The 20161-nt window shown below is 26.6% G+C and overlaps 5 protein-coding genes across 5 annotated transcripts; 2 read left to right on the top strand and 3 right to left on the bottom strand.

The window, feature by feature from the left end:
- Window positions 1-1305: 1305 nt before the first annotated feature.
- On the bottom strand, window positions 1306-3150 carry OCT59_015577 (uncharacterized protein; the record flags this gene model as incomplete). Its single annotated transcript, XM_025321459.2, has 1 exon — window positions 1306-3150. The coding sequence occupies one exon, from the start codon at window positions 3148-3150 to the stop codon at window positions 1306-1308; it is 1845 nt and encodes a 614-aa protein (XP_025168821.2).
- A 2839-nt stretch (window positions 3151-5989) lies between these two features.
- Window positions 5990-6403, bottom strand: OCT59_015576 (uncharacterized protein; the record flags this gene model as incomplete). The annotated part of the gene is made up of 1 exon (XM_066140110.1): window positions 5990-6403. The coding sequence occupies one exon, from the start codon at window positions 6401-6403 to the stop codon at window positions 5990-5992; it is 414 nt and encodes a 137-aa protein (XP_066002923.1).
- A 5374-nt stretch (window positions 6404-11777) lies between these two features.
- Window positions 11778-12222, top strand: OCT59_015575 (uncharacterized protein; the record flags this gene model as incomplete). Its single annotated transcript, XM_025327944.2, has 2 exons — window positions 11778-11907; window positions 11981-12222. The coding sequence occupies 2 exons, from the start codon at window positions 11778-11780 to the stop codon at window positions 12220-12222; spliced, it is 372 nt and encodes a 123-aa protein (XP_025168824.2).
- Window positions 12223-13552: 1330 nt separating this feature from the next.
- On the bottom strand, window positions 13553-13967 carry OCT59_015574 (uncharacterized protein; the record flags this gene model as incomplete). The annotated part of the gene is made up of 2 exons (XM_066140108.1): window positions 13553-13803; window positions 13862-13967. 2 exons carry the CDS (start codon window positions 13965-13967, stop codon window positions 13553-13555), a joined length of 357 nt encoding a protein of 118 aa, XP_066002922.1.
- Window positions 13968-17833: 3866 nt separating this feature from the next.
- Window positions 17834-18912, top strand: OCT59_015573 (uncharacterized protein; the record flags this gene model as incomplete). The annotated part of the gene is made up of 8 exons (XM_066140107.1): window positions 17834-18071; window positions 18158-18169; window positions 18246-18290; window positions 18358-18420; window positions 18498-18545; window positions 18615-18668; window positions 18754-18819; window positions 18899-18912. 8 exons carry the CDS (start codon window positions 17834-17836, stop codon window positions 18910-18912), a joined length of 540 nt encoding a protein of 179 aa, XP_066002921.1.
- Window positions 18913-20161: the final 1249 nt, after the last annotated feature.

The raw sequence follows: 20161 nt of genomic DNA, 5'->3' as shown, positions 1-20161 counted from the left end.
ACCAATACCGAAAAGGCCATCTCACACTTCTCATTCAAAAGTATTTTTGCTTTTACGGATTTGTATTTGAATTGTTCCTAATCTGGATTCTGAAAACTTTTCCTATTTTCAACAGGTTTCTTCTTATGTCCTCTTCCTTCCAATATTTCAGTATATCGTAGAAAAACAAGTCATGTGCCTCCTTCTCTTGTGATCGGCAGGTAAAACTGGTATTTCCAAGATCAGCTCCCGTTTTTTCTTTTTTGATGATCGGTTACCTTTTTTTGATTTTATAGGTTGATCATCTTGCTTTTTGCCGACATCCTTTACTGTTTTTAGTTCAGCCCTCGTTGTCTCAACTTCTTTCAAAACTTTCCTAATTCGCTCATTTTTCTCTGATATAATTCGTTCCCGTCTTTTCGCCTCTTTTCCTGTTTTATCTAACTCACATGACAATCTATTGATTTTTTGCTGCGCCTCCCACAGCCAAAGCTGAATTTCTGAATTTTCTCTTCAATCTCTTGGGAGCCTTTGCGTTTCGTCTTTATAAACTTCGTAGGAGGTGTTAGCATACCTTAGGACTATGTCCTGTATTGTTTCTTTTTCGTGTACTATGACCTTCTGTATTGGCACCAAGAAGTTTTATTCCATTTTGTTGAGGTTGTTATTCCTCTTCGCTCTTCCTGACCGATATATAATGTCTATGGGGCCTGCACAAAAGGCTTCTTTAACGTCTTTGAGAAACCTATATCTATATTCTGTAAAATTGTATGCTGACTCCATTTTTGTGGTTATTTTTAAGGGTTTTATTAATACACTCCTTGTTAAAACGATATTTTCTTTCCTCAAAAATTTTGGTCGGAATGATCATCAGAAAGAGTTCCCTCCAAAAGAATAAGATTTTCGGTACTGTACTTCTTATATGAAACAAATGATAGATGGATATTTGTGAGATAACTTTTAATCCGGTCAAAAATTTATAATGCAGGCAAAATAATCAAAATATACCAGTTTTTTCCTTAGATTAATATATGATTACACAATTCGCGTCTTTATATTCAGTTCTATAAGTGTCGGCATGATATATACCTGGTAATTGTTGAAATGACTTTACAACTATTTATATTGAAGATTTGGAAAGCTTATTTTATTCAATGTTAGGAAATAATTTAAAAAATAAAATGTATAATTTCTAATAATAAATTAAATATACCTATAACATTTAAAAAAAAATATTTTGTAAATCAAAAAGTTACTATAGTAAAGTTAATTACAGATAAAATAGAACAAAAAATTGAACGTCCATAGAAATTAATTAACTAGTATCTACTCGTAACCAGTATAAGCATTAATCTTTTTATTAAACGTAAAATAAATATTCAAGAGCGTATGAGTTTTGTGTGTATGAGAATATGGTACGAATGAAACTTCGCCAATATTCAAATCTTGTCCTTTGAAAAAGTAATCTTGCCAACTATCCTTCACCATCAATGTCGCACCCATATCACCTATATTATATGGATGTGCGATAACCTTGGTATGTCGGAAATATCCAGATGGGTCCTTATATTTTCCAGTCATTGAAATCATGTTTTGTGCTTCAATAAAAATTTTGCGACGAATTTTACTATCATATTCCATGATATGTGCACCAAAGACTTCTGTGACCCAATTCATTGAAGTCAATATATGAACTGTATTTTCTCCTGAACATGCTCGAAGCAAACTGTGAAAATCATGTGGGTAAAAGTAATCACAAATATTACTCCAGGATATTGTCCATGGATCTAATTGACGAATCGAGGCTAGTAATTCAGAATTATCATTGTTGACTGTTTGATAATGCAAATAAATTTCTATTGCTTCAGTTTTTCCCACAGGCGGTGATAACCAAGTAAAAATTTTTGTGATTGCGTCTTCAAGGAAATTGTAAATTGCATTCAAGAAGGGAGTCTCTTTACGTTTATTTTGGGGTAAAATGGCATCCATTGGCATCATTTGAAACATAAATTCACTTGCTGAATGTGGGGAAATTCCATCATTACAATTAAACATTGTAATGCTTGCGAATAAATTTTTCTCTTGTTGATCATCCATAAGTGGAAACTCTCCAGTAAGGATATGTCGTACGGCTTGAACACGATCTCGTGGTTCAATAAGGTTAGCTATAATAGTAAGTGTAGCATTTTCCGAATTAAAAGTTTTTACCCAGAGTTTATGAGCTTCTTGTCGAGATTTTGGTGTTACAATAGACTTTTTCCAATGAGAAATCAATGACCTAACTTTTGGATGAATCTCTTTTTTTGTGGGATTAGGTGGTTTATTATTTGGAGCATTTTCATATTGTAAGACGATATTGACAGCATTCTCAAAATGCTTTAAAGTTTCTATCGTCCATACAGTAGAAAACCATACTTCTATGATTGACCGAATTGGCGCCTTTACTATCATCATTTCTTTTATCACATTTGTTTTTGCTACAGCGAAAATGGATCCTTCATAACCAATGAATTTATTTGGTTGCTCCACGGAATGATCGTTTTGCATAATTCTAGCTCTTAAAAGTAAATCTAAATCTACAAAACCAACAGCAACATGAGTTTTGCCTTGATCAAGCGATATACATCCTTTTGGCATGTTACTAAAACTTAGAGCGCCAACTCCTTTATCTCCAACATATGGTCTCTTTGTTTTCTCAGTAAAAATGTCACCATATTTCCTTGGAGACTTAAGAAATTTAATAAGATTTTCTGATAATTCACCCCACCTTTTTGCAAGCTTTTTAGGATCAGGTAAATTGGGAATATCATTATCAAATACTTTTTCAACGATTTGAAGAGCTTTAAGCGATGATCTAGCAGAATTAAGAAACTTAATTCGATCATTTTCATGTGGATATTTCATGGCATATTCTTTTCCGAAATCAGGTACGTTCCAATTCTCCAAAGGAGTACCTATATCCATATTGAACATCATATCAGTTAAAATTTCTGACATTCCAGGTAAAAATGGACCGGATGCAATATTTGGTACGGCAACATCATTTTTTCCGCAAGATTTTTTGTGAAGTTTCCAATCTTTTTTTTGACATTCTTTAGAGCAATAATATGTTTGATGACATTTTGAACATTTGGTTGTAGAAGGTTTCTGACATACGTTACATATATTCATTATGTATAAAAAAAAAATTTATAAATAAAAAATTTAAAAAGTCGTTGTATCAGTAAATATAACAATAACGCTATAAGAATTATTTTTACAAAGAAAATGAAGAAAATTCAATATTCAAATAAAAAAGTTCGGGAATCTTTTACAAGTTACTCAAAGTCTTTTGTTTACAAAAAAGGAAATTAATAGATATACATATTAGGAAATGAGTAATGAATCTTACAAATTTTATTACACCAAAGTACGATTCTTTTTTTTTTTATGTTGATCATTTCGCAGATCATTTATATTATTGCAGTTTCAGATTTCTTTGTTTGTGTTGTGATTACTGGGTGATTATTGGATGATTATAATTACAGGATGATTACCGGACATATTGTCCGGTTTTTGTTCAGTAATCATCCTGTATCAAATAATTTTATATTATTAAGTAATTTGCATGGGGTAGCAGAATTCTGAAAACAGCAGCGATAATTGTTCATAATTATGTATTTAATTATTTACATAATTCGTGTACTGTATAGTGTATACGATTATTAAATTATTTATAACTTCATAACCATTTAAAATTATTAATTATTTAAGTAAACTATTTACTAATTTTGTTAGTTATCTTCTTGATAAATTAATTTGTATTATGTTTTGTAGAATATCCGTATATCGATAATATGTTTGGGATTTCGGCAAATGGTTTAGGATTTTGAATTTTTGACATATGCCGAATCTCGACAAGTTTCAATTCGATCACGTGATCGACCGGCAGAGTCCCAGAACTTTCCGCAGAAGCGCTACTATAAAAGAAAGATGAATCATTAAAGAAGCCTGATATGCTGTACTAGGGGATTTTTTTTTATACCGTTTAATTTTTTGGAACAATTTTTCTCTTATGTATTTTATTTTATTACTAACAAATTTAGTTATATTTAGAATGTTTAAAAGAGTCTTAAATGTAGGGTTACCTCAGTGCAGAAAAGCAAGTTGGGTAATTTTTACATCGTCTTAGTATTGTATATAACAAATTTAGTCACATGTCAGGTCTATCTTATTAGGTTTGTCTAAAAGAGACTAATATTATTATTATTAATCTTATTGAGGCGGATATCACATTTTTGTACTACAATTCATGTTTAACCATTTTAATAAAAGCTTTTTTCTTTAAAAGATAATTATTTTCATCACATTTAACTTCTAAAAATTTCTATTGTTATAAACTAATCTTTTTCTACTTAAATTCGAAATAAGACTAGCCTTTTCCTCTATTCAAAGTCGTGACTCGTGAGTCGATATAGTTTGAAGTCGAGTCAATCAAGTAACGCAAGAACTCAGGTAAGAATAAATTTGAACCAAAAATTTGTCAAAGTATAAGTAAAAAACCGTCCGAGATTCAGATTTACTCTAAAAAAACTGAATATTTTTGTTTGTCAAACAAGACAAAAAACAGCTTCAAACATATCATCACCATTCAAAAAAGATCATCATTCATCACTGACCGTAGCTATTTACATTATAATGGATACTTACTTTATATATTAAATATTTATTGTATAAAAAAATTTAATTTACAAAATCGAATTTTAATAATTTTGAACATTTGATATAATTTTAATATAAATGAATTTTATTTTCTTCATTTAAATTTCAGAAAAGAAAAAGTAAATCTAGTAAAATACTTTCGGTTTTTGATTTTAGTCATTTATTTTAATGCTTCTAGTAACTTTCTGCTCTCCTCAGGACTCAACCATATCCCGAATCAATTTTATATCTCAAACTCCAAATATAAATATGAGATATAAGATACGCATAATATTTATTTTGAAAGTCTTAACTTCTGTGTAAGCAGTCTAAGCATGTAACCTTCGGAGCTACACAATATCACCTGAGAAAATTTATAATACGTCGCATTTGAATTATTCCAATATACGCCCAAGATAATAACAGGAGCATACGATAGATCTTTAGACGGAATGGAAATACAAATCATGTGATTTAACGACACATGACACAGTTATATGAGATCGCTGACAATTTAATCATAAACGTCGTTAACGGAATTTATTAATCTAATTAAATACCCATAATACGAGAAATAACAGACTTGACTTATTAAAGTTTGTCACATTATTAATAATATACTTAGATCCGGTGAATGATCCTAATGACTTATTCAGTGAAAATCGGATCCGTTCACTTTTCAGTAGGATATCCAGATTTGCTTGAGAAAAATAGGATATTCACTGAATATAATCCGGATCTCAGAACATGATATAATAAAATTTATTAGTATAAAATATTCTAACGGTAATTTTGATTATTTCGCAAAAAACTAAGCTGAAAGATACAAGATGTTTCAATGTTTCATAATTGTCATAAACAAAAGAAACAATATAGGAAAAAAAAAGGAACAATTTCTAAAATTTCTAAGCTAAAATGCCTATAAAAGAAATTTCTTATAGAACAAACCGAGGTAATGAAATAAATATGTCTAGCCAAAAATGTAATATAATAGAAGTAGATGATAATATTGAGAACCTAAATTTTGATGAATGTCAAAATATAGCGATGAAAATAACAATAATAATTCAGTTTCTTGATTTCTATGATAAAAAACATACAAATTATAATATACAGTAATTATTCAATAAATTATAAATGAGTTTGAATAAATAAATTTTTAAGTAATTCAGTGAATATCTTATGAGTATCCAGATTTTACCATCCGGATTAACATTTAGGATTGATATCTGGATATCCAGATTTGCATCCGTTTAAACAAAAAGAAATGTTGCAAAAGTCTACGTTATATAATATACTTAATGTACAACTTATTATTATACTGTATTTATTATACGTCGGACGTCTTGACAGCATGTTTATAGAAATCCATGTGAATATAGTATTTCGCAAGCAGGTTTTCTAATTCAACTTGATCGTCAAGATTACTTGTTTCGGTAACAATATCAATCTTATTTTGTTTAATACTTTTATCATAATTTATTTTCTTCAATTCTTTAAGAAGCTTCGTTTTATCCTGTTCTATGAATACAAAGCGTGAGACAAATCCGAATGGGTCCATCTTGCCACGACCAAAAAGAAATACAACAATTCCCCAGATGCTAAGATAACCACCAATGTTACTAAAAAGTTCAACTAGTGTAAGGGATGGCCTTAAAATCATTGTCGTGACACGTGCTGGTGCTTTGATCATGAGTCCAACAGTATCGTCGGTGGTAGTGAGAAGATTACCTTTAAAGGACATCTGGAAATTTCGATATATGGTTCCATTTATGGCTCGAATACGAGTTTCTGTATATTGAAAATTTCTACCCTCTGTTTGTAATGTTATAGATTCAACATCACTGAATTTTTTCCCTTGAGGAATGAAGTTTATCCAGTCCACGTTGTTATCACCCATGTAAATGACAACAGAGGAAGAATTGAAACGATTAAAGACTAGTATATAAACTCCTCCAGCAAAATTCTTTTTCTTCAAGAATGATGGGAACAATGTACCATTAAAAAATTTACAATCACTATTATCTCCTGGAATATCCTGAAAAACTTTCGAGTCAATTAAATTAACAAGTGGATTTTTATTATTAATATTGTAAACACTTTCATAATAATTTGCAGATACAATTTCGAAACTAGCGTCTTTATAGACTGGGCAAAAAAGCATAGATGGAAAAGAATCATTTTCTTCCAAACTCATAGATAACTTTGGGGGATAATTAACCATTTTATAAACATTAAAATAAATTACTCCTACCAATCCGGCAGTAAGAAACAAGAAAATGATCATCTTAAGTATTCTTGTGGGGGCGCTTTGAGTGCAGTCAGCAATGAAATAATTGATAACTTGTTGGCGAAGGTGGGGAAATTGAATGATTCGTACAATGAATGTAATAATTATAATTGATACAAAAATTATAACCACAGCTATTGCAAAGATGCCGGTTTTACCATTGAGAGTCTCATACCAATCATAAATATCATAGGGATTAGAACCTAAGGAGTCCATATTTTAATTGGGGTAATTATGACTCTTAATATTTTTGTATATTTTTGTATAAAGAAATAGGAAAATATAAATTTTCTTTTAATATAACGATATTTCGGTCCTGTATATGGTTTTTTTTTTAGTTCTAACTTCTAATAGCTTATTTTATAAGGAATCTGTATTCTAATTGTATATAATGAGTACAATGACACAAACAAATTTATGATCATGTCCTTTGTTATTGTCGATCATTTTTTAGGTAGGGTCCATGTGATTTGTCGAGAACCTTATATAGTATTGATCTGCAAAAAAATTATTGAGTTAATTTTGCTGATCATTACTAACATGTTTATGAAACACGGAGAAATCAAAAGAATCACAGTTCATGATTGGAGTGAGGTCCTATTTGATATGATGAATATCAATGATCTTATTACTTAGATAGTTTTACCTTTATTTTTGTACAGATTACTTTTAAGTAATAGACTCTGTTAATCACTCTTTAGAAATAAATTAAATAAATAAATATGTCATGATTGCAAGAACTTCACTTTTTTGAAACTCTTCAACTTTTTGTTTCTTATAAAATTTTGGCATTTCGGACAAGCTGTAAAAAGACCCGAAATATATATATATAAGGTCAGAGGCAGCCAAAGAAATTTTACCATTAGCTGTACGCGTTTTTTCAGGGCCGGGATTATGATAATTTCGGTAATTATTCAAAAAAGGCAATTAACTTCTACCAGGCATTATCTATAAAAGGAAAGATGTTCATGATTTGTTTTGGCAAACTCAAACTTAAACCTTTTATGTATACTTCAGAAAATTACCTTGTCAAATAATACTAAAATAATATGTGCCATACAAGATTTGTGGAGCAAAATTATCGATCTTGATAGGTTTCGAGTATGCATCTTGATATGTTTATATAATAGGTCTATTAAGAAGACTGGTCGTACAATATAAAGAACCATATTTTTGCGGAGTGGAATTCCGAAGATAATTTATTTCATTATTGCAAATTCTGTGTTCCATAAACAAACTAAAGGAACGAGCGAAAAATTTTATCCGTTATATGACCGGAAATATGAGTCTTTTACGGAAAAAATGAAATATAAAACACGGAGTACATTGTGTACACTATCCTAATATTGCTTGCATGAAGGTTGGATTGCGGAACAATGTTCTTTTCTACAAAGAAAAAATTACAAGTAGAACTTTATGTTGCCTATATATAAGAAGATAAGTAAATTGACAATTAGTAACATACAGTACATATTGAATACATTGTTCGAAAATAGGACTATCAACTACAAGGCTTTTATTAAATTTAGTATATCTTTGTCATTCAAGCACATTTTTGACAATTATAAATGACTAGAGAAATTTTATAAGCAAAAACATGAAATTTACGTACAAAGCGTTCAAGATTTCGATTCTGAAAATGATATCTCAATATTACATGGGAAACTAAAATATTTTTTCCCTTCCTTCCTATAAAAAATAAGACTACTCAGTTTGATATAACTGAACGTCATCATGCCTATATGAACGTTTATCACTATTCAACACATTATGTGTTTTCATTATCAATGGTTATAAGTTATAACGATGATTCATAAATTTGTTATTGATTTTACAATCCACATGACATAGTCGTGTGGGAAGAAAATTGTCTTCAATATAATATGTAAATGATGGTTCTATATTGTTCAGTCGATTAGGAATACGCGGAATTTTAATGACCTATATTTTTATGAAACATCCGATATTGAAATTAGTAGCATTAATTCCTATTGGTCACCGCAGTATTCCTAATGACCGAACTATAACTCAGTTATTGGATGGGGATATCGATCTTCGACCGATATCTCTTTCCTGTTTGTTAATGAAACACACAAATATTATAATGGACGGTTAATATTAAAGGTTTATACTGTATTATTGAACCGGATATCATATTCTTGTATTGTATTTCACGTTTAACCATTTTATTAGTAGCCTTAATAGTTTTGTATAACCTATGATGAAACCTTATTATTCTTTTCTGTTTAAATTCAGGAGACTAGTACAAAAAAGTGACGGAGTACGCACTGCATGTCACATACATATTATTATCCCGATCATTTATGTATTGTCGATTTACGATCCGCAGATAAATTCGTCAGATCGAAAGTCAAAAGTTTTTTCTCCCGATTCCTTTTTATTAACAAAATTTTCAATCTTCTGTAAATCGGGAGCAATATCCTTTCAGGAATCATGTCAATACTATTTAAATTTGAGGGTTCGGTTTAGGTTTCGGGATATGCAACAGTTAAATATTATTAGATGATTAATCTAAAAGCGGTGGTTTATCATTATTATTTTTATTTTAGGTAATTAAAAAACTTTATTAAGATTTTATATACGAGCCCTTAGTTTGATACAAAAAGAAATTTTGAAAATATATAAAAAATCAAAAGTTCAAAACTTAATATTTAGTAAAAAATTTAAGTTAAAACCTAATAAACCAGATTACATTAAAGCCACACCCCAAAAAATAAAGCCAATCTACTAAAAGACGAAAATAATAAGAAAAAAGAATAATCTGGATCGCTTGTAATATAAAATCTTACCAAAATATATATTATGTAATAATCCCTGTGCTCCTTTATAAGAATTATTATAACTATCCATTTTTTTTTAGTAATACCCAATTTCTTTTACTTTTTAACTAAAAGATTATTTCTATTCGGCCATATAATTGTAGTTTCTTTAAAAACCGTCTGCAATAAAAATATACCGTAATTTTCTATATCTTCATTTTTCGTGATACCAAAATGATTTAAAAAATTCTATAATTTCAAATGGAAAAATTCCTTTAATTAGTAAATCAATTTTCATTAAATTCCAACTTGAAACTTTTCAATTTCATTTTTAAATATTGCATCAATATTAGGCGTCACAAAGTGGTAAAAATGGTTTTCATATCTCGGCAGCGTCAGTTTTTGTTAAATCTTAAAAAAAAAATTTTTTTTTATATTATTACTATGCCGGGTGAGAATTTTTTAGAAATTGAAAAAAATTTCACATAAAATTTTTGAAAAAAAAAAAAATTAAAAGCTGAGTTGCCGGGTTAGTGATGAAATTTTTATATTATGAAAACCATAAAATCAAGTTTCTTATTTGATATTGTTTAATAATTTCTTTGTATAAATTTCCAATATATTATCGACGATTTCAAAATTAGAGGTTTATAATAGTTAATCTCATTGAGGTGGATATCATGTTTAACCATTTTAATATTAGCTTTTTCTTTAAAAATGATTATTTTCATCACGTTTAACCTCTAAAAAATTTCCATTATTCTCAATGATAATAAACTGATCTTTTTCTACTTGAATTCGAAATTAGACTAGCCTTTTCCTCTATTCAAAGTCGTGAGTCGATAGAGCTTGAATTCGAGTTAATCAAGTGACGCAAGAACTCAGGTAAGAATAAAGTTGGGCCAAAAATTTGTTAATAATAACCGCCCGAGATATAGGTTTACCCTAAAATATAATAATTGAAAAAAGTAACAGAATATTTCAAAATCATTTTAAAATCATTTGTACAGTAAACCATTTAAACGTTAATCTTTCAAAATTTTTTAATTTTAATATTTTTTTTTAATGTCTCATGACTCTTTATTTATTGATGAGATTTCACGTAATTACAAAAGAGTGTCCTTAAAATAGACCGGGGTTCAGGTTCTTATCCTGGACCGCAACTATATTAATCACGTGATGATTACTCTGAAGAAACTTATTTATATAGAGGTACCATTCTAGAAAAAGGATTTAGCTTATTCTTAAGTGGAAATGAAAAATTGATGATTTCATTCAAGAAAAACAATTAAAAAGTTAATAACTATAATAATTTAGTGCTTGGATGGATACCATACAATCAGTTTAATAAAATTAAAGAAATAGCTAGGCAAAAATGGCCTTACAACAGTATATTCAGCAATATGGAAGGATGGTTCATTGCATTATTATTAGAAAGATGAGTATAAAAGGGATTCAAATAAAACTGTTAAGTTAGTAAAAACTATCTAACAAAATATAAAGCATTTCAAATATTGTAGGAAATATCTCAAAATCCAAATACAGGAGATTATATTTTGGTTCAAAATACTTTCATAAATTTAGTAAATTGGTTCAGTGGAAATGAAAAGATTGATAAATTTATTCAAGAAATTCAATCACAAATAAAAGATCATAATGATATATTTTTTTGAATGTATACTATACAGTCAGTTTAATAATATTAAGAAAATAGGTAAAGGTGGCTTTTCTATAGTATATTTTACGCAAATCGGAAAGATGGTCCAATAGAATATATATATATAAATACATATAATAGGAATCCAAAAAGAGTAATTGCTTTGAAAATGTTTATACAATTACAAAAATAGTATTACTGATGAATTTTTAAATGAGGTATGAAATTTCATTATAAAAATCATTATAATAGAATAATTTTTTATGGATTTAATTTATGAATTTAATTAAGTTATTTTTCAATAGGTTAAAGAATACTACTCAATAAATAAACGTAGTAATATCCTTAGTATATATATGGGATATCTCAACATCCAAATATAAAAGACATTATGGTTCTTAATTATGCAATGGAAATCGTTAATGGCAATTATAAATATTTTAATTGGAAAAATAAATTATCTATATTGCTTAATATTGTTGATGGTCTTGAAGAAATTCATCAAAAAAATATAGTTCATTGTAGATTTTCATACAGGAACTATATTATTTTTTAGTAGTATAGCTAATTTTAGTTGTTTGATATCAATTTCAGATATGGGATTATGTGGAGAAGTTGGTAATATAGATAAAACAAAATTTTATGGAGTCATGCCTTATGTGGCTCCTGAAGTATTAAGAGGAAAGGATTATACTCAAGCAGTAGATATCTATAGTTTTGATATGATAATGTATTTTGTAGCAAGTAAATTACATTTTGTAATCGACAACATTGACAATAAAATGATGATAAAATTAACTTTAACTACAACATTATGTAAAAACAGCCATCATTAATTACCCTGGCCAACAGTTTTCATATTTTCGTTACTCTCTGAAATATCAGTTAAAGATACATGATTATTAAAGTTATCATTATTGCCAAAATAAAAATAATCAAAAATATTTGCATATACTAATATTGGAAAAATCATAAAGAATAAAAAACAAAAATATTCATTTTCATTCCAATCAATAAGATAAAATAAAATAATAATAACTATAATTTTAATGGTGATAAATGCCCATATATATATATATATATATATCGATATCAATATAGATAGAAAATAAGGATCATTAGTTACATTTAGCAGAAATTGGTTAAACTTATTATGAAAATAAGATTATCTCAATTATTTGACTTACGATATCATCATTATCAATATCAAAATTATGTGTGTCTTATTAAAAGACAAAGTTTGCATTTTTATTTGCTAATAGCTAACTAGTACAAAGTATGCTGAAAATATAAACGGATCCACGCGATTAACTTACAAAAAAAAATATGAGAAAAATTTTTTTTTATTAGCATGATCAAATTTCATTTATGGGCCGACAAATTATCTCATTCTATAATCCTTATCGTTATAAAAAACCATTAGCGTTATTTTATTTCTATTTACTATGGACCAAATCAATCATACCAATAGGCATATCGTTTAAATGGATCAAAAACCCAAAAATTTTTAAGTACACCCGATTGACTCGATTGATCCAAAATTAAGTTCAACTCTGAAAAATTTAGATATATAAGGATAAATAAAATGGGACTGTTCACTTGATGCAACTATAGAACAAAGGAGTTGATGTGAAAATATGCACCAAATGATTAATTTAGTATTATGGATGATAATGTACATTTATATAAATCAAGTTTTTTGCAAGCTTGTACTTTTTTCTTAAATTCATAATTTCAACCGAGTACATTCTGCCAGAATTAGAAAAATGTGCGCCCTTAAGTATATTTTATGGGCGTCCTTAATGTACAGTGGGGTGTACGGCGATAATAACGATATTAACGTACGAACTTTCCCAAGTTTAGGAGTTATGCACTTGCACGTGATAGCGTTAATGTTAATTCTGGCCAGTTCGTACGTTAATATCACTATACACTCCATATTTTATATACCTTATTACGTACTTAATTATATTATAGCGATTATAGCGATAGGAACTTTAATGTTAATGTTTAATACTAAAATCAGATAAATTTTGATTTTACACTTTAAAAAATCACGATAGTTAATACTAAAATAGGTTAAAATTTTACTTCTTTAAAATATCATAAAAATGATTAAATTTATTTAATAATTTAGCATCTATTTACACCTCTCATATTGCCATTTCAAGCTCTGTTTAACTCCTCCCAATATATTTGATTATTTCTATATTTTGAATATATTTTTGTATTGAAAGCTATTGCAGAAGACACATTATCATGTAAATGTTTTCTTCTGCAATAGCTTTTTCCACTGGTGGCTTCTTCATAAGTTGGCGGTTGGATTGATCTTGATAGTGGTGGTTGATCGGTTAATGTTGACGATTGTTCAGGATTTGATGGTGGTGGTTGATTGGTTAATGGTGGCGATTTTACTCCTTTAAAAAAATCATAAAAATGATTAAATTTATTTAATAATTTAGCGTCTATTTACACTTTTCATATTGCCATTCCAAGCTCTGTTCAACTCCTCCCAAGATATTTGATTATTTCTATATTTTGAATATATTCTTTTTGTATTGCAATCTATTGCAGAAGACATATTATTATGTAAATGTATTCTTCTACAATAACTTTTCCATTAGTAGCTTCTTCATAAGTTAGTGGCTGGATTGATGAACTATTATTTGGTAATAGATTTGATTGATATTTGATATGATTTGATAATGGTGTTCGTTCAGTTTGACTTGATAGTAATGGTTGATCAGTTGATGATGGTGAATTGGTGATTGTTCAGTTACATTAACTAAATTAAAAAATAAAAAAGTCAAAAAGAAAAAAAAATGAGCATGATAACTCGTAAATGAGCAATAAACAATTTGTGAAGAAAATAGAAGATAAAAGGAAATGAGTGTGACAACTCCTAAGCAAATATTGTAAAGAAAATAGAAGATAAAGGACAAACTTATAAACGAGTGATAAACAACTCATAAAGAAATTAGAAGATAAAAAAGAAAAACTTGTAAACAAGTGATTTAACTTGTGAAGAGTGATGAGTGATGTTGCGTAAATACCACTGCGCACAAAAAGAATGATTAATATCACGTGATTCGTTCTCAATCTTACCTAATCACAAATTATTCTACAAACTGCAATAATTTCCCCCTTATTAGTATCAGATGACTTACACACTTTTCATCATAAGAAAAGGCTAAAGAATTGAAGTCAAAATTAATGGGTAATATTAGGATTTATTCATGTCTCCCTAAACTTGAGCGAATTCAGGTCATATTTAAAAACAATTAAAGTTACACAGTCAGGTGAACTACATAATACTAAACATTAAGTATGCCCAGTTTTAATTCATATGACAGGAGTTAGTATTCTAAAAATAATTCCTAAAAATAAAAATAGCTTCTACAATTAGTATTCCTAAAATAAAAATAATTTACTCAAAAAAAAAAAAAATTTTTACCGAAAAAAAAATCAATTAAAATTACTTGAAAGGACACATTCCAAATTTCCTTGATTTGTCAATCGCATAATTAATCATCACAAATAGTTATTCAGTAAAATTTTAAATAAGCACTATTATCATTAAAATAAATATTTCAAACCATTTTAATCTATAAAAATTTAATCAACAAATAAGAGTAAATATACCAATCATTATAAATTGTATTCTCAATAAATTCATCAATATCATTATTCTAACTGGTTCATCCTTCAAGACCATGACGTATAAGGTGGATCATCTGTTTTATAATAATTTTTATTATTAATGACTTTGACTTTTAATTTTTTACATTATGAGTATGTTAAATTTGTATATTGATTATTCGTTGATTCAATGAAAGATCAATGGGAATAAAAAGGAAAATCAATTCTCTATATCACAAACATTTTAAACAAGCCTTTTTTTTAAGTTAAATAATTTATATAGACATTAACTTTTTTTTTGTGTCATAATTTGTTAAAAAAAATTACAAATATTGATAAACTCATAATATAATGAAAGAGAAAATATAATTATGTAGTAAACCATGTGATTGGACGATCTACATTCACGTTAAAGTCGTTAAACGGTCAGTTTATTGCGTCATTTATTGAAAAAAGAGTTAAATGATAAACTAGAAGTAATTTTTTTTAAAATTAGAAATTTTTGATAATCGCAATTTTGTATTAACTTTTATAGTGTTAGCGATAGTTTTACACATTCTAATAAAGAAAAACGTAAGAAAAAATATAATAAAAAAAATTAATGGAAAAAATTAGCAAAATAAAAAAAATAAATTGAAGAAACAGAAGTAGTAAATAATAATTTCTATACTAATAAATTTTATAACGTTAAAAATTGAGTTTTCTTATAACAAACTTCAAAAAAAAAATTTTTTTAAAATAATAAGAATAACAAGAATTATTTTTGATGCTTAACTTCTTATAAGCATTAAAAATTGAGTATATCCTATTCATTGACAAATAAAAATTAATAATATAACATATATAAAGCGGACGTGACACGCATGTCGTATATAGAGTTATAGACGCTTCCCTTCAGTAAATACCTGATATATTGTGATGTTTTAAATGGAAAACTTATAAATTATGAAAGATTTTTTCATATCAGAGGAGCAACTTTTTATAAGTTAAACTTTTTATGAATGTTAAACATTCGTCTTTTGATTATTTTTTAGATAGTCATCCTTAAAAAAGTAATATTATGAATAATTTTTATATTAAAATTTTTAACATATATAATGTTAGTTTATCAATTTAAACTTTCTTCTACCAATCCTTATGTACATTAAAATCCAAGTTTATAATTAAATTTGCCTAATATATTTTAATGATATAAATTTCTGATGTATATACTGTATATTTAATAATTCCAATATTTACGATCATCGTTTATTGCTGCGTCTTTAGACAAATAATAATTTTATTTTATTTTCTTTTTTTTTAAAAAAAAAATCCTTTAAAATAAATGGTAAAGTTGGATTAATTAATTTAAAAAATTGAAAATCAAAAAAAAAGTTTAAATAAAAAAATTATTATGATGTATCGGAAAAAAAATTTTCCTTAACAATGAGAATCACAAATCATTTGACTAGACTAATTAGGTTTGAGTACAGGAGTACATATGCAGTTATTGTTACACGTTATTGACTTTATAAGTAGACCGTTTCCGAAAAAAATTTTTTTTTTTATATTTATTTAAAAAAATTTACAATAATATATTTCATTATGTCTGTTATTAGAGAAGATTTAATTAATACTACAATTAATAAATCATATGCACTAACGGATTATAATATTCACAATGATTTCCACAAACAAATTGAATTTTGGAAACAAACAATTCTTGCTGATGAATCACTTACAAAAGATGAAAAATTTGAAGCAATAAGAATGTTGACTGCAAGTTATGATAAAAGCAAACTTGTTTATAATGAAGGAACAAGAAGAGTTTGTGAAATTTGTAACCAAAAATGTTTAGCTACATTATACTGTGAATATTGTGTTCGAAATTATTTAAAAAATAATTTTTCAAATTGGACATCCGGAAATGATGATATTGATAATTTAATACAAGAATGTCAGATAAATACACTTGAACCAGATAGTATAGTTGAATGGATTCCATATAATAATTTAAAAAATATTAAATATTTAACAAAAGGTGGATATTCTGAAATTTATACAGCAGAATGGACTGATGGAAATTTTATTGAATGGGATTCTACCCAACAACAATTAAAAAGAATTGGAGGACCTGGATTAGTACAAAATGTAGTACTTAAAAGATTAGAAAATGTTGAAAGTGCAAATAAACGTTGGTTTGAAGAGGTTTGTAATCTAAAAATGGTATAGTAATTTTTCATTTAAAATTTTTATAATATATTCTTTATTTTATAGGCTAATTCGCATTTAAATATATCTAATAAATGGCCAGATGCGATTGTCCAATGTTTTGGTTTAACAAAAGATCCATTAAATGGAGATTATATGCTTGTAATGAATAAATTGAATACAGATTTAAGAAAATATTTACAACAAAATTATAATCAACTTACATGGAAAGAAAGAATTCAAATTTCTGCTGACATAATATTAGCACTTTCACGAGTTCATAAAGAGAATGCGATTCATAGAGATTTGCATTCTGGAAATATGTTATATAATTTTGGTTATGCATTCCGTATTAGCGACCTTGGATTCTGTGGACCTGCAGATAAACCATTAAAGAGTGTATATGGAAATCTTCCTTACATTGCACCGGAAGTTATTTCAGGAAAAGTAACTACTTTTAAATCTGATATTTATAGTATTGGCATACTTATGTGGGAAATTTCATCTGGACAACCACCATTTATTAATTACGAACATAATTATGATCTTGCTATGAATATCGTTAATGGTATAAGACCAAAAATTGTATCAGGAACTCCTTTAGAATATAAAAATTTAATGAAACAATGTTGGGATGCTGATCCATCAAAGCGACCTAATATTGTTACACTTTTGAAAAAAATAAGAGAAGTTAATTTATTTTATCAAAATAAACCAAATGAATTATTAACTCAACCGGAAGAAGATAATAGTTTGGAAATAGATGATTTAGAAAACTATACAAATAGTAGGAGATTATTTACGAGTAAAGTTCATCAATTTGAAAATCTTCCTGAACCAAGAAATGCAACAGAAGGTATTATTGAAATTTTTTATTTAATTTTTAATATATGGTCGATATTAATAATTAAAATCTTACTTTTTAATTAAATCATAACGCAGAAGAACAAGAAGGTATAAATTAAACATTACAGTTTTATATATTTTTTATTTTAAATAATTAAATAATAAATTATTTTTTTTTTATTAGCATTTCACAGTAATAAATCATACAACTTTCATATTCCCAATAACAGTAAGTATATTAGACTTATGTTAATATAATAAGTTACTTTATTTGATTTATTATTATCTATTATTAGTCGATGATTTTGATAAGTTGAATAATCAGAAGAATAGTTCAAAAATAATTAGCATTTTTAAAGGTAATTTGTAAAACATATTTAATATTATTTCCTTTAGATCATCAAACAAATTAATATTTATATTTTTAACTTTTTAGTTGGTAGTAAGAAATTATCTAAAATATTCAAAAGGAATTCAAAAAATGGCAAGTAGAATGATTAATATTATCAATTTAATTGTTTAATATTGAACGTAATGTTATTTTAATTTTTAGATATTCAAGAAACAATGCAACAACAAATAAAAAAATATCATGATGATATTGACGGTATGTAATATAATTATTTAAATTAGTTATAATAATTATAATAATAAATAATTTAATACTTTCTAAATAATTATTTTATTTGTAGATGATGAAATACATAACAATCCAAATCTTCATTCAGAAGAACAAGACGAATTGGAACTGCCGGATAGTAAGGATTCTTTATTTTTAAATTTGAAATTTTAATTAATTTAAAAAATTACTAAAGTCTTTTTTTAATAAATTTTTAGATATAGATAAATAATCATGAAAATGCTATCTTCTGTGTAATAATACTATTACATATAAAGTATTTCTATAATTTTTATATAAATTATTTAAACACTAGGACTAGAGTAATAAGATTAAATATTTCTTAGTTTGTAATTTAAATAATTTATTTATTTATTTTTTTATTGTTTTTATATTATAACTTATCAATAAATTACCTTATAAAATTATTCAATTATATATTATGATTAAAATTTAAGATGATTTCACTGAAAAGAATTGACATAATGAGCCTTTAATAGTTATCTGAGAAATATTTTTCATATACTGTATATCATCAAGTCGTAAAAATCACTGAAATTTTTATGATATGAAATCATATTGTAGTATTATTTAATAAATACCTTATTATAATATATTTAAATGTATATTTTTTTGGTAATTTCTAATAAATTTGGAGTTCGAAATTTTTTTTTTATAGTTCACACTTTAAATTTCGATATTATATTAAAATTTTATGATGAAATAATGAATAAGCCTTAACAATTTTCTTAGCTGTTCTGTATTTTGTTTATTTATTATTAGCTTCAAATAGCGTTCAAAATATATTTCTTTTTATTGCTCCATCAATTTTTAACTAAAGATTATTATTAAAAAATTAATAATAGCGTGTTAAGAAACAGAAGGCTGCTGGAGAGCTTGCTTTTGTAACGGTTTATAATTAACATACAGTGCATTGAATTATATCATGTAAATAAATAAAAAATAAAAAAAAATGAACAAATAAATAAAATAAATTAATTTATTGGACCAATAAAATTCATGATCAGAAAAATCATTTAGTAATTATTGCAAGTAGAAATTTATGAATTTGTTTTATTTTTCCACTGATATCTTTTTGTTTTTTGTTATAATATTAACTTTCTTTTACAACAAAAAGTTGAAAGAAAATCTATTTCCTTATATTGAATTTCTTTGAAATATTATATTTTTTTGATTTTTTTTCCTATACGATAAATTAAAATTGTAGATGTATCTAAACCAATTCATTAGTTTATTCAAATGTTGGGTTCTTGTTAAGTTATTAAAGAGAAACAAAATGTTTCATAAACTAGCCCTCAACATTTATATAATTCCAGAATTTGAAAAAGGAAGGTGAAAATAAATAAAACAAAATCTACGATTGAAATCACTATGATAACCACTACTGTTCGATTTGTAAATACAATATTAAGGTATTATTATGTTTAGGATTTATTATAATGCAATCTGATTTATTCTAA

Source organism: Rhizophagus irregularis, chromosome 23, assembly GCF_026210795.1.
Source record: "Rhizophagus irregularis chromosome 23, complete sequence".
Taxonomy (NCBI): domain Eukaryota; kingdom Fungi; phylum Glomeromycota; class Glomeromycetes; order Glomerales; family Glomeraceae; genus Rhizophagus; species Rhizophagus irregularis.
This window is presented reverse-complemented; position numbering and strand designations above follow the sequence as displayed.